The sequence below is a fragment of the Rhinolophus ferrumequinum genome (assembly GCF_004115265.2).
Source record: "Rhinolophus ferrumequinum isolate MPI-CBG mRhiFer1 chromosome 5 unlocalized genomic scaffold, mRhiFer1_v1.p scaffold_110_arrow_ctg1, whole genome shotgun sequence".
NCBI classification, from domain to species: Eukaryota; Metazoa; Chordata; class Mammalia; order Chiroptera; family Rhinolophidae; genus Rhinolophus; species Rhinolophus ferrumequinum.
Window position 1 is genome coordinate 4,667,854 of NW_022680355.1, and position 13,162 is coordinate 4,681,015.

At 35.1% G+C, this 13,162-nt stretch overlaps 1 protein-coding gene across 1 annotated transcript in view; it reads left to right on the forward strand.

Moving 5' to 3' along the window:
• The first annotated feature begins 322 nt into the window (after window positions 1–322).
• The window catches only part of MALRD1 (MAM and LDL receptor class A domain containing 1), a 534,334-nt gene continuing 521,494 nt past the window's right edge, over window positions 323–13,162 (forward strand). Inside the window, exon 1 of the mRNA XM_033100523.1 lies at window positions 323–632. Coding sequence (XP_032956414.1) covers window positions 455–632 — 178 coding nt within the window. The 5' untranslated portion in view covers window positions 323–454. The remainder of the gene's footprint in view (window positions 633–13,162) is intronic.

Sequence of the window (13,162 nt, forward strand, 5' to 3'; positions counted from 1 at the left end):
CCACAATAATGTTCTGAATCACCTGAATCTGGTTAAGTAAGCATAGGAATTAATATAGAACATTTCTATGTTATTTATAATTTTATTGTGTTTTTTCCCCCATTTATGTGCTTAGCATTAAAAAAAAAATTCTTTCAGGAGATAGCATGATCATAAAGGCTTGCGTTGTTTAAACATGGCATACGTTAGGCAATAAACATCCATGTTTATCTAGATATAGACATGATACAACAGCTCAAGTTAATTATTTTCTAAAGACACTCCTCTGAAAGGGTAAATGAACTGCCTTGGGAGTCATTTCTTAGAGTTGTAGATAGTTGGCAATAGTATCCACTCGTAAGAGGCAAATCTGATAAACAAAGACTAACCAGAGAATGTTTCTAATTACAGGCTCACCTAATACAACGGCCTGATCTATAATAGCCATCAAATAACGCGCTCCTGCCTGGCCAGGATGTTAGCATTCCCAAAGAATGAAGCTTTTGGTGTCCCTTGGATTTCCTGGCTTTTCCTCGCTACACTGGTTCAGCAAGGAACAGAGGCCTTTCAGTGTGACAACGGGGTGTCCGTGGCGCTTGACAATGTGTGTGACTTCACAGATCAGTGTGGGGACAAGAGTGATGAGCAGCAATGTAAGTTCCATCCCTCTCTTTCCTCCAGTTTTGGTACAGCTTTACTGCAGGGGTGATGAGCAGCCCGGGGTCAAGCAGCTAGATACGGGCCCTGCGTGGCTTTCATTGATAAGCTTGTCGTGTAAATCAGAAACAAAAATAGTATTTTCATTAAAGAGACAGGTCCCTAAATAAAAATTACACTGATGAAGCAATAGTAAATCGCAAAGATTCTAATTGGATCGAATGGATTTTAACACAGTCTTTACTGATTATGCAAAAAGAGTGATAAGCGGACATGTAGCTTTTAATGTTATATCAGTGAAACAAAATTTTATAGAAGAGCCTCACTGCAGCTTTAAAAGGCTGTGATGGGAATTAAGAGCTTCAGTTTGAATTCAGTATGAAAACATTTGAAATGAACCTGAGATGGGATGGGGAGACTTTCTTTTTGCTGAGAGGATGGTACCACCAAACGAATTGGTCCCAAAAACACACGGAGCACAGCTCTGGCTTGTATTCTTTCATTCTGGGTGGAGGAAAGAACATAAGCTTCAGAGAGGGCAGGACCTAGATTTGGATCCTGGATAAACCATCTACTAATTGTGTGATCTTGAACCTCCACTTTATTATAAGAGGTCTTAAAGTGAGACAAACCAGCTCTCACAGGTGGGAAAATACTCCATTGCTTTCTGGTGTCATAGCAATAAAAAGGAAACTGCTCATCAAGGGAAGACATGGGTAAAGAAATGTACATGTACATGTCTGTAGTTTCTATAGCCATATGACATCCAGGAATACTGCATGTCACCAATACAACTAGGCCATTCTTACATGCAATCACCTTTCATAAACAATACTGTCATAAACTTAAGTGGGTTCATTGTTGGTTCACAATAACTATTGACTCAGTTATCTGGAGGCATGAATCTAGCATTTGAGTATTTTACTCAAACATATTTTCTAATTTTATTCAGACACTATGTTAATTAGTGTTGACAGAATTCTTCATTTTCTTCTGTGGAAATAAGGTTCTACATATTCAATTTTTGTGGTTGGCTTTCTATTTACATATTCAGTGATTATTACATTAAAAGCAAGAAAAGTGATTACTGAAAAATTTCTTCTCTGTTGAAGAAAACAGGCTCATGATTTTTCTCCCATAATTTGGGATAACTGTCACACAGTTAGTAACTACTGGATACAAAGCACAACCAAAGACAGGGATTCATTAATATTTGTCCAGTTTCCCCAGAGATTGTAAATGTGGGTGTGCTGCCCTTTCTCTCCCTTTCTCTGGCCTGTCTGGGAAAGCCCTTTGCTGGCTTCTCTGGTGAGCAAAAAAGAGGAACCACTCAGGTGATTTGACAAGAAGAGCAAAGTCCCTTCATTCCATTACTAATCTCTATGAAGCTTCCTGTAGCACAATTGCTGTGAGAACATGCATCGTCCTGCTTCAGGGAAAAGGTTAATGTGAAAGAAGGAGAAAAGTCACTGGGTGGGAAAGGTCTCGGCTGCATGAAAGATTCTAATAACTGGCAGTCTTGGATGAAAGTGAAGGAATAAATCTGTCGAATAAATAGATTTCATTTTAAATGTTACATTGGGAGATCACCTTTCGGCTTTTTCGCTTTTCATTTTCATTTCTGAGAAGCTTCCACTTTTGTATTTTATTTAAAATGTGGACCATAACCTGTAGATAAAACTGCGAATCACTTTAAAGTGTGAGTTTCTTTTGTATATCACACTAGGGGGGAAATATTGTGAAGGGATAATAATGGCCATGCAATTTCTCTCATGAAAATTTGTGATGCTAAACTTACAGATGAGATTTTTTTTAAAAGCTAGCTTTATAATGATGTGAAAGTAGTCACAAAAAAATCAATCTGTGTCCGTCTTTAACATCCAAGTGGTGTGACCTTTAAAGAAATAGATTAATATGTTCACTTTCTTAAAGAAATTGGCATAGCTGAAGTTGAATTTCAGATGCAGCTGATTCTATTGATTGATTTTTGAGAATGTTCTTATTTTGCATGATGGACCTCTTTTCAAGAATACCAAAAGACTCATGTTTCTTTTTGTTTGTTTGTTTGTTTGTTTGTTTGTTTGTTTTAAGATATTAGGTTTAGGAAGACTGAATCTTCCCAATGGAATAAATTCTATTTACACACGCTATTGAGCACTTAATATATAGTGAGCAAGAAAACAAATTTTTTGGTGTAACAATTATTTGGTTTTAGTGTTGGCAAGTCCTCTGTGTTAGCATTTATTGATATCCTGAGCCAGGGAAATAAATGTTGTGGTATTGGTCTGTTTTATTTATTTATTTTTTAAATCATGTTCCAAGTGCTACATTGTCTCCTTCCAAACTGATCCTCATTTCCTGGTCTCTTCTTCATTCTCTTTTATTTTTATTTATTAATTTTAATATCAGAGTCAATACTAAGTCCAGAGATAGTCTACCCTTTCTTCTAGCAATTGCTCCAAATTATCTGATACACAAAAGCATTATTCTGCTTTATTTTTCTTAACAATAAAGACAGTTGTATTACTTACGTTGTTACATTCAAATCCAAATGAACCAGAAGATAACCAAACATACTGTTGCTACAGTGTTGAATATATCCCATTCAGTGGATCCCTACCACTGCAGTGTTTCCAGAAAATATACTTAATTACTTTTGCATACCTGAAGTTAGCATTAAAATTAACTGTTGTGTATAATTCACTTTTAGAGCTAATTTACTCTAACTTTACTGTGATTCAAAAGAGAAAAATATATTGTTAATCAAATATTTTTTCCCCTTACCTACATGTCATGCTTAAGAACTTTTCCATTCATTATAGTCTCTTTATAAGGAGATAAAAATCTTTTTTTATACTTTGATTTGATGGAGTATATCATAAAGATTTGAGATTCTACCTAATTTCTTTTACAAACTTTTTGAATTTAGGAACAACATTTGTTTTTTTTGTTTGTTTGTTTTTTAATGTATTCACTTCATATAAATCTAAATTTATATGTGAAATATGTGAAAGTTACCATAGAGGAACATTTTCAAAAACTGAGAGGTGATAGTGTTCAATCAGACATTAAGTAAAATATGATTTCTTTACTAGAATGGCATAAATATCAACTACTTTTAAAAGTATTTGCTTCATTGAAGTACTTGAAGCTAAAATATTGAAACAGTGAAATGTGAGACTTCATGTGCAACATTTATCTCACTACATTTTTACAGCATGTTGTTATGAAACAATAAACACACTTAAAAATCCTGTTTACCGTAGTGACATAGTTTGGGCTACCATAACAAATACCGTAGACTGGGAGGCTTAAACAACAAACATTTATTTCTCACAGTTCTGGCAGCTGGGAAGTCCAATATCAAGGTTCTGGCAGATTCGTTGTGTGATAAGGGCCCACTTCCTGGTTTGCAGACAGCTCTCTTCTTGCCACGTCCTCACATGACAGAGAGGTCATCTCTAGTGTCTCCTCCTTTAAGGGCACTAAACTCTCTTGAGGTCTTCATCTTCATGACCCAGTCAAATCTCAAAGGCCCCATATCCAAATACCACCACATTGGGGATTAGGACCTGATAATAATAAATATGTAGAGTCTAGCTGATGAAAATTAGAAAATTTCACAGATTCTCGTCTTGGCATAAATGGATGATATGGTTTTGAGTCCTATGATATTTACCCTAATTTCATAGAATAACTTAAGCACAATGAAAAATAGCAAAATATCTTTTTTGTTTATTGCATTGGGTACTCATTAGTACCATTTTGCTTTAATGTCTCTGTAGATCCTTTGGTCTTTTCTGGTATGTGGTGACAACCTTAGAACCATTATTTCATAGAGAAGGAAAGCCCTCAAGCTCTTCTAAGTCAAAAGCCTCGTTTTTGTAAATGTGAAGGAGGGGAGACCCTAAGCCAAGAAGCTAAGAGCTCAAGGATATGTGGTGAATTAATGGTGACCCAAGACTCAAACTGTGGTTTCTATCCTTCCCACGTTTGAAGTATGAGTAACCTGAGGGCTTAAAACAATGATTATGGAATCTGGTTTTCATGCATTGGACAACTTTAGAGGACATTATAAAATATATTGTTTCTAAATAAAACTCCTCATTAGTTACTAATGTCAGAATATGTACAGAAATCTCTTTCACAGTTTCCTTTCAATAAGATTTGACTATAGGCAATTTTATTTATCTGTACTTTATTGTCAACCCAAGTACTTTCAGATTTGCTATGTGTGATTTGCACAATTGCAGGATACTTTTGTTGAGGTAAACTGGAAAAGGAGGTGCCTGTCAGAATAGAGTAGAAAATATCCTGTAGAATGGAATGAATGGAAAAGTTAGATAAAATGGATAACAATGCAGATTTTATAAAGACAAAGACAGGATAAAACCTGAGTCTACAGAACTGCACGCTGGTTTCAATGTTTATGTTGAAAGGCCACTGAGATATGCCAAAGAATAACTGGTGTGGGGCAAAACCAGAGGCAGGAGAAGATAACACATAGGGAGAGGGGAGTCAGGAAGGGTGGAATCACAAACTCAAGAAGGCTTGGACTATTTTAACAAAGATTGTAAATCTCTGTGTGCACAGAAAATGAATTACAAACTCCTTGTTAAAACTTTTGTTCATCTACCACCCCCTGCCCTCCTTATCTGGTAACCACTGAACTGTTGTCTGTGTCTATGAGTTTTTGTTTCTTCAGTTATTTGTTTTGTTCTTTTGTTGTTTTCAGTTTTATATACCACATATCAGTGAAATCATATGGTTCTCTACTTTTCCTATCTGACTTATTTTGATGAGGGTAACAGGGATCAAATATATGGTGATGGAAAGAGAACTGACTCTGGATGGTGAACACACAATGTGATATATAGATGATGTATTACAGAAATGTACACCTGAAACCTATGTAACTTTACTAACAACTGTCACCACAATATACTTTAATAAAAAAAAAAAAGTTTTGCTGTTGGTGGAAAGTCTGAAAGTTTTCCAGCGAGCAAAGGATAACAAATGGAAATTGGAAGTATCCACTTGGACTAATAATAAAATAGCATGAATGTCTGTTTAGAGTTTTATCATTTTATTTTAGTTAAAGTAAATATTTACAAAGGCTTTGTATTATTTCTACACTAACTTTGTTTTTTCTTAAGCAGTATTGTTTTTTGCAAGAGAGCTAATATTAACCTTGCTCCAAAGGATGTGATCAGAGGGCCTTTGAGGTGGGGATTTTTCTTTCTTTTTTTTTTTTTTTGTATATGTGCTGAATAGATTCCTTCTGCTATTTTTAACAGTCTTCATAGAACGCTTTTCACGTCAAATAACACTATCAGGAACCCCTGCTCTTGATAATGTTGGATGACTTGCATGCTTTGTGCAAAGTCGTGTAGCATAAATCATTTTCCTTAACAGATTTTGATGTCTAAAATTGTGTCACAGTCATGGACTATTTTTGTTCAAATTGACAATGGAAACATGAAAGAAAAAAATGAACCGAGTGCAATATAGATTGTTCTTTCATTTCTGAGTATGTGAAAACATGAAAGCAACAGACTGAAGAAGCATTCTCACTGCATTCTGAAAATTGCCTGGACAATGAATCCTTCTCCTAAAGGAGAGGTTCAAACCTGACTGGAATTTTTACCTTGACCAATCCTACAGGATTTCTATCATGATTCCAACAAAAGAAGCTGTGTAACAGAGCGAACTTGACGGAGTCATGTGTTTCGGTGAGACTTTAATAAAACTATTAATAAAATAAACATGCCGTTATGAAATGATGTCATCTTTCTGTAGCTGCAAACTGTTTCTTTAATCTTTTGAAGGATGTCATAAAAAGCAAAATGTTAGGTCCATGAGGGCAGGAAATTTATCTAGTTCTCATTTTCCAGAAGACGGATTAGCACATACGGTCAATAAATATTAGGTAAACTGACTGATTACTGGTTTACTGACTGGCTGAATGAATGATTGGAGGAATTATGAAGTGCACTGTTTTCTTTCGCCATAGAATTCAATGAAACGGCTCAGTCTTGCAGTGCAGTCTGCTCTGGTTTCGTGGCTCAAGTGTGCAAGTTGATGTCATCCAAGAAGGACATTCAGTTTGTGAGCTCGCTTTGAAAATTTCAGTGATACCTTGGTGACATCAAATGATGAACTCTTTCTTCTGCAAGCAAAATGTCTTCTGAAGATGATTTCTGTATACAGATAGAACTTTTGCCGAGATTGTCATCCTACATACCTTTTCTCTTTGTCAATAAGCATCATTTCTACATGTGCATGTTGACACTAAAGCCTTGGCTAGGAATCCTGAGAGAAGGTTTGCATTCTGTTGTCAAAGTTATCAAATTTATGAAAGCAAGGACCTTGAATCACAGCTGTTAAATAAGCTTCCATCAAAGAAATAGGGATAGAATATAATGCTCTCCACCACCCAGAAATAATTGTGACTTTCCAGTTAACAAGTCTTGAAATGCGTGAATGGAGTTGGAAGAGAAATTTTAATTATTTTGAGAGAAATTGAAAACCTATTTCACAATAGAAAATGACAGGAGTTCATTTATTCCCGAATTAGTTTACTTGATGGAAAGGTTTTTCCATGCAAGAGATATAATTTTCTATTCAGGGCCCTGTAGTCACTACCGTAGAAACTACTAAAAAAGCCATCAGATCTTCTGGCCAAGCTGCTACTCTGGAATAGAGAATTACATGTAAACATTGCAACATTTATGACACTTGTGTGTATGCTGTTGCAGATTGCAGTGAATGTCACACTTTGTCCATATCTCTTCAGAAATCACCAGAACCAAACACTAGAGGCCTCCTTTGAAGGTTACTAATCTTAAACAATGTTAAAGGTAAAACAATATTTGGTAATTCTTTTCTCATTTACATAGATATCATCAATGATGCAATTACTGCCAGAGCTGTGCTCAATGATTTGAGGGTAAAGGCAACTGTATGACAAAAATCCAACCTAAGTAACATTGGATAATTTGGGTGTGGGCTATAAAAGTGCTAATTCCATTTGCTATTTCATACCTTTGTGAATTAGGGTTCTTCCAGTTTCTGTCTCAATGACAATATTACAATTAATTCAGTGTGAAAGATAACAAACATTTCCTGGTAAACATTAATATTTTCAAATCACCAAGCCAAAAAACAGCAATCTGTCATTGAAATTTACTTTTGAAAAACAAACAACCCAATTGAAAAATGGGCAGAGGACCTGAAGAGACATTTCTCCAAAGAGGACATACAAATGGCAAATAGACATATGAAAAAATGCTCAACATCACTAATCATCAGACAAATGCAAATAAAAACCACAATGAGTTATCACCTCACCCCAGTTAGAATGGCTATCATCAACAAGACAAATAGTAACAAGTGCTGGAGAGGCTGTGGAGAAAAAGCAACCTTCATACACTTTTAGTGGGAATGCAGACTGGTGCAGTCGCTATGGAAGGCAGTGTGGAGGTTCCTCAAAAAATTACGAATAGAATTACCATATGACCCAGCAATCCCTCTCCTGGGTATCTACCCAAAAAATCTGAAAACATTTCTCCATAAAGACACGTGTACTCCAATGTTCATTGCAGCTTTATTTACGGTGGCCAAGACATGGAACCAACCAAAATGTCCTTCGATAGATGCATGGATAAAGAAGTTGTGGTATATATACACAATGGAATACTATTTGACGGTAAGAAAAGATGAAATAAGACAATTTATGATTTATGACAACATGGATAGATCTTGAGAATATAATGCTAAGCGAAATAAGTCAGACAGAAAAAGCAGAGAACCATATGATTTCACTGATATGTGGTATATAAACCAAAAACAACAAAAGAACAAGACAAACAAATGAGAAAAAAAAAAAAACAAACTCGTAGACACAGACAATAGTTTAGTGGTTACCAGAGGGTAAGGGGGGTGGGAGGTGGTAGATGAGGGTAAAAGGGATCAGATATATGGTGATGGAAGGAGAACTGACTCTGGGTGGTGAACACACAATGGGATTTATAGATAATGTATTACAGAATTGTACACCTGAAATCTATGTAACTTTACTAACAATTGTCACCCCAATAAACTTTAATTAAAAAAAAAAGAAAAAAAAGAAATTTACTTTTGAGTATAATAAAATTTTACTTTCGTTTAATTAGTATATTTAGATTCATTTCATCCTTTGCAGGAACTGGCCATTATTTTTTACACTTAATGAGAGTAAAGGTGATAATTCTTTGTGAAAATGTTTTTCTGTGTTATCTACTTGTAGAAAATAATTTTCTAAATAGTAAAAATGAATTATATGAAAACTTTTGTAACTATGTAATGGGTTCCTTTCCTTAAACAGGCAACACTTAACAAACTTGGAATAGAAGGAAACTACCTCAACACAATAAACTAGGCATGAAAAACGCACAGCTAACATCTTACTCAATGGTGAAAGACTGAAATCTTTTCCTAAGATAAGGAACAAGACAAGAATGCCCTTTTTCATTACTTCTATCAACAAAGTACTGGAAGTCCCAGCCAGAGTAATTAGATAAGAAAAATTAATAAAAGGCATTCAAATTGGAAAATGAACAAGTAAAATTATCTCTGTTCACAGAACATGTGATCTTAAATGTAGAAAACCCAAAAAATTGTACCAAAAAAATTGTTAGAATAAGCAAATTCAGCAAAGTTGCAGAATTCAAAGTGAACACATAAAAATCCGTTGCGTTTCTGTACACTAACAATGAACAATTTTAAAACGGAAGTAAGAAAATAATTCCATTTACAATAGCATCAAACAGAAAGAAATAGTAATAAACGAGACAAAAGACACGTACATAGAAAACTAGAAATTGTTGCTGAAAGAAATTTAAAAAGACACAAATGGAAAGACATCTTTTGTTCATGGATTGGAAGAATTCATATTGTTTACATGTGAACACTAATCAAAGCAATCCACAGATTCAATGTAATTCCTATCAAAGTTCTAAGAATGTTTTTTGCAGAAATAATAATTTCCATCTTAAAATGTATATAGACTCTCAAAGGACCCCAAATAACAAAAACAATCTTGAAAAAGAACCAAGTTATAGCCCTCACACTCCCTTATATAAAAACTAGTGACAAAGTTACAGTAATTAAGAGTGTACAATTGACGTAAAGACAGACATATAGGCCAATGGGATAGCATAGAGAGCCTAGAAAGAAACTCTCTCAGATATGGTCAAATGATTTTCCACAAGGTGCCAAGATCATTCAGAGGGAAAGAACAGTCTTTTCAACAAATACTGTTGTAAAAATTGGATATCCACATGCAAAGAGATTGAAGTTGGATCCTAACGTTACAAAATTAACTCCAAATAGATTGAAGGCCTAAAGGTAAAGAGCTAAAAGTATAAAATTATCAGGAAAAAACATAGGGGGGAACCTTACAATATTGGATTTAGCAATGATTTCTTAGGTACGACAACAAAATCACAGGCAACTAAAGAAAAAGAAATAGATAAATTAGACTTCATCAAAATGAAAACCTTTTGTGAATCAGATGACACTATCAGAACAAAAAAGCAACAACAGAAGGGGAGGAAATATTTGTAAATCAAATATCTAATAAGAGGTTGATATGCCAAATATATAAAGAACTCCTACAACTCAACAACATAAAAGCAAACTTATTTAAAAAATGGACAAAGGACTTGAATAGACATTTCTCCAAAGATATACAAATGTCCAACGAGCACATGAAAAGACGTTCAGCGTCACTAATCATTAGGGAAATGTAAGTTAAAACCACAATGAGATACCACCTCACACCCATTAGGATGGCTATTATAAACAAACAAACAAACAAACAAACAAACAAAACCCCAGAAAATAAGTGTTGGCTAAGATGTTGAGAAACTGGAACACTGGAACGTTGTCAGTGGGAATGTAAAGTCTTAGAGCTTCTGTGGGAATGGCATGGCAATTCCTTAAAAACTTAAAAATTGAATTTTCATATGATACAGTAATTCTACTTCTGGGGCTATATCTAAAAGAAAAGAAATACTGGAATCCAACCGATATTTGTATATCCATGTTCATAGCAGCCTTATTCATAATAGCCAAAAGGTGAAAGACACCCAAGTGTTCGTCAACAGATGAATGGATAAACAAAATATGGTATATGCGATGACATATTATTCAGCCTCAAAAAGGAAGGAAATTCTGACACATGCTACAACATTATAGTTGAGGACATTATGACAAGTGAAATAAGCCAGTCACAAAAGGTCAAATAAAGTATGCTTTCACTTTATAAGGTACCTAGAGTAGTCACAGTCATAGAGACAGAAAGTAGAATGGTGGTTCCCCGGGGATGGGCGGAGCGAGGAATGAGGAGTTATTATTTAATGGGTGTGGAGTTTCCATTAGGGAAAATTGAAAAGTTCTGGAGATGGATGGTGTTGATGGTTGGATAACAATGTGAATGTACTTAATATCACAGAACAGTACTCTTAAAAATGGTTAAAATGTAAATCTTATGTCATGTGTATTTTTCCATAATTTAAATTAAAGAGTAAGATGTATCATTAAGGAAAAACTACAGCTGTGCCTCATGGAACTTTTAGGAGAAAAGAAGATGTGCGTTATTCATATAGACCCAGGCAAAATTATGAAACAAGTGCTTTTAATACGTTCCACCTCTCCTTGTCTAATTTTTCCTAATTCTTATATTTTCTCTGTCTTCTAAGAACTTTACATTGTAATTATCTACCCATACCGTTCTTTGTTGAATTAATCCTGAGTTCTGCCCCAATTTCTTCACTATTGCCACTACAAAAACTTTATTCTATTCCTTCCCATTTTTTCAGATGCATGCCCTAAGTTACCTATCTCTTGGGGATATAATTTAATACTTATCTTCCCATTATGGTGTTAATAATTGAATCTATGAGGGTCTCCTCAGTGAATTTTAATGAGGGAATCTGGCACAATGGAAACCAATTCAGGAGATAATTGGGCCTTCCGAGAAACCATAAATTGCAACAGAGTCACACTCCCTGCACTGCATCTGACCTTTGGGATCATAAAATTGGAAACAAAATGATGAGTTCCACAAGTTCAAAAAGCCCAGGAACATGGATTCTACAGATAAGTGCCTGCATGTCATTGCTCTTCATTCCATACACTGTTTAGCTGTTCAACTGCACACAATTTAGTGATGGCTGTGGTAGCAGAAATATGCATGGGAGCAGACTTTAATGTAGCAAACCATTTCAGGTTTGAACGCACGTACGTGGCAATGGAATTAAAAGGTAAATCAGCCACAATTTCAAGGAAAGTTGTTCAAATGGTTTAAAACACACTACTCTCTATTGGCAGGGGGAAATGAATACTTAGAAATTTTTCTGATGCATTTTTTGAATAATGGCAGCAGTGATTAGAAGTTCATGATTGCCTTTTTTAATAAGAATTAGTTGAAAATGTATGATCATTAGATTCACTTTGTAACAAAAAGAACCCCTGTTGAGACTATTCAGAGGGAAAAATGTTTTATTTAGCTATTTTTCTAGTTCTAGCACTTCCAGAAATCATCATCATTATGCTTGTGTATTAAAAAAAAAGAGCAAAGAGCATTGCACACAGACATCAACTAGTAATTGTATTGCAAGGCAATTTCTTGGTCTTTAAAAGATGTTTGACACCCATGTCTGAATGTGTGGATGTTTCATAAACATAGTTGCTGAAATATGGTGATAAAAATAGTTTTGAATATGTTACAATCACAAATAGATCATTGTAAAAGTTGCAGGGAACTAAAGGAAACTTGAAAACGATACCTATTTATACAGATACATGCATAGCTAATTGAATGACAGGCACTCATTTATATATTCAGATAACCGTGTGATTTAGTTCACTTTTTGTTCAACCAGAGTCCCTAGACCACTAGGGGTCCATGAGGTAATACTGTAACGGGTATTCTGGCTATTCTAAATAGTTCAAAGGCCTTACAGAGATTGTAAATGTAACCATGGCATGATTTATAGACTCACCAAATTTCTTTGCTTTTGAATACAATGACATCAGTTCTGTGTGGAAATACTGGGGTCCCCAGGCTGACTTGAGAACCTGATTGACCTCTGATTCTAGGCCTTGATAAAAACGGTACAGTAGATTAACAATTAGGCTTTAGGACAGAGCTTTAAGAGCTCATGTGCTCAAGTCAAAGAGACCTGGGGTCCAATCCTGGCCGCGGCACTCACTAGCAGTTCAGTCTTGGGCGAGTTCCCTAACACATTCCCAAGTCTCCTCGTTTTTAAAACAGAAGAAAATGCCCGCTTCTTAAGGCATACATCCACTAATGCAAGTAAAATGCCTAGCATAGAACAAACGCCCTCAATACATGGTGGCTATTAGGATTCCCGCTATTGTTATGGAATACCACCGGTGTGTGACATCTTTCCAAGTAAAAGATTTTAGACTAAAATTAATAAAATAGACCACTGGTAACAAAATGGGTTTAGTTAACGTT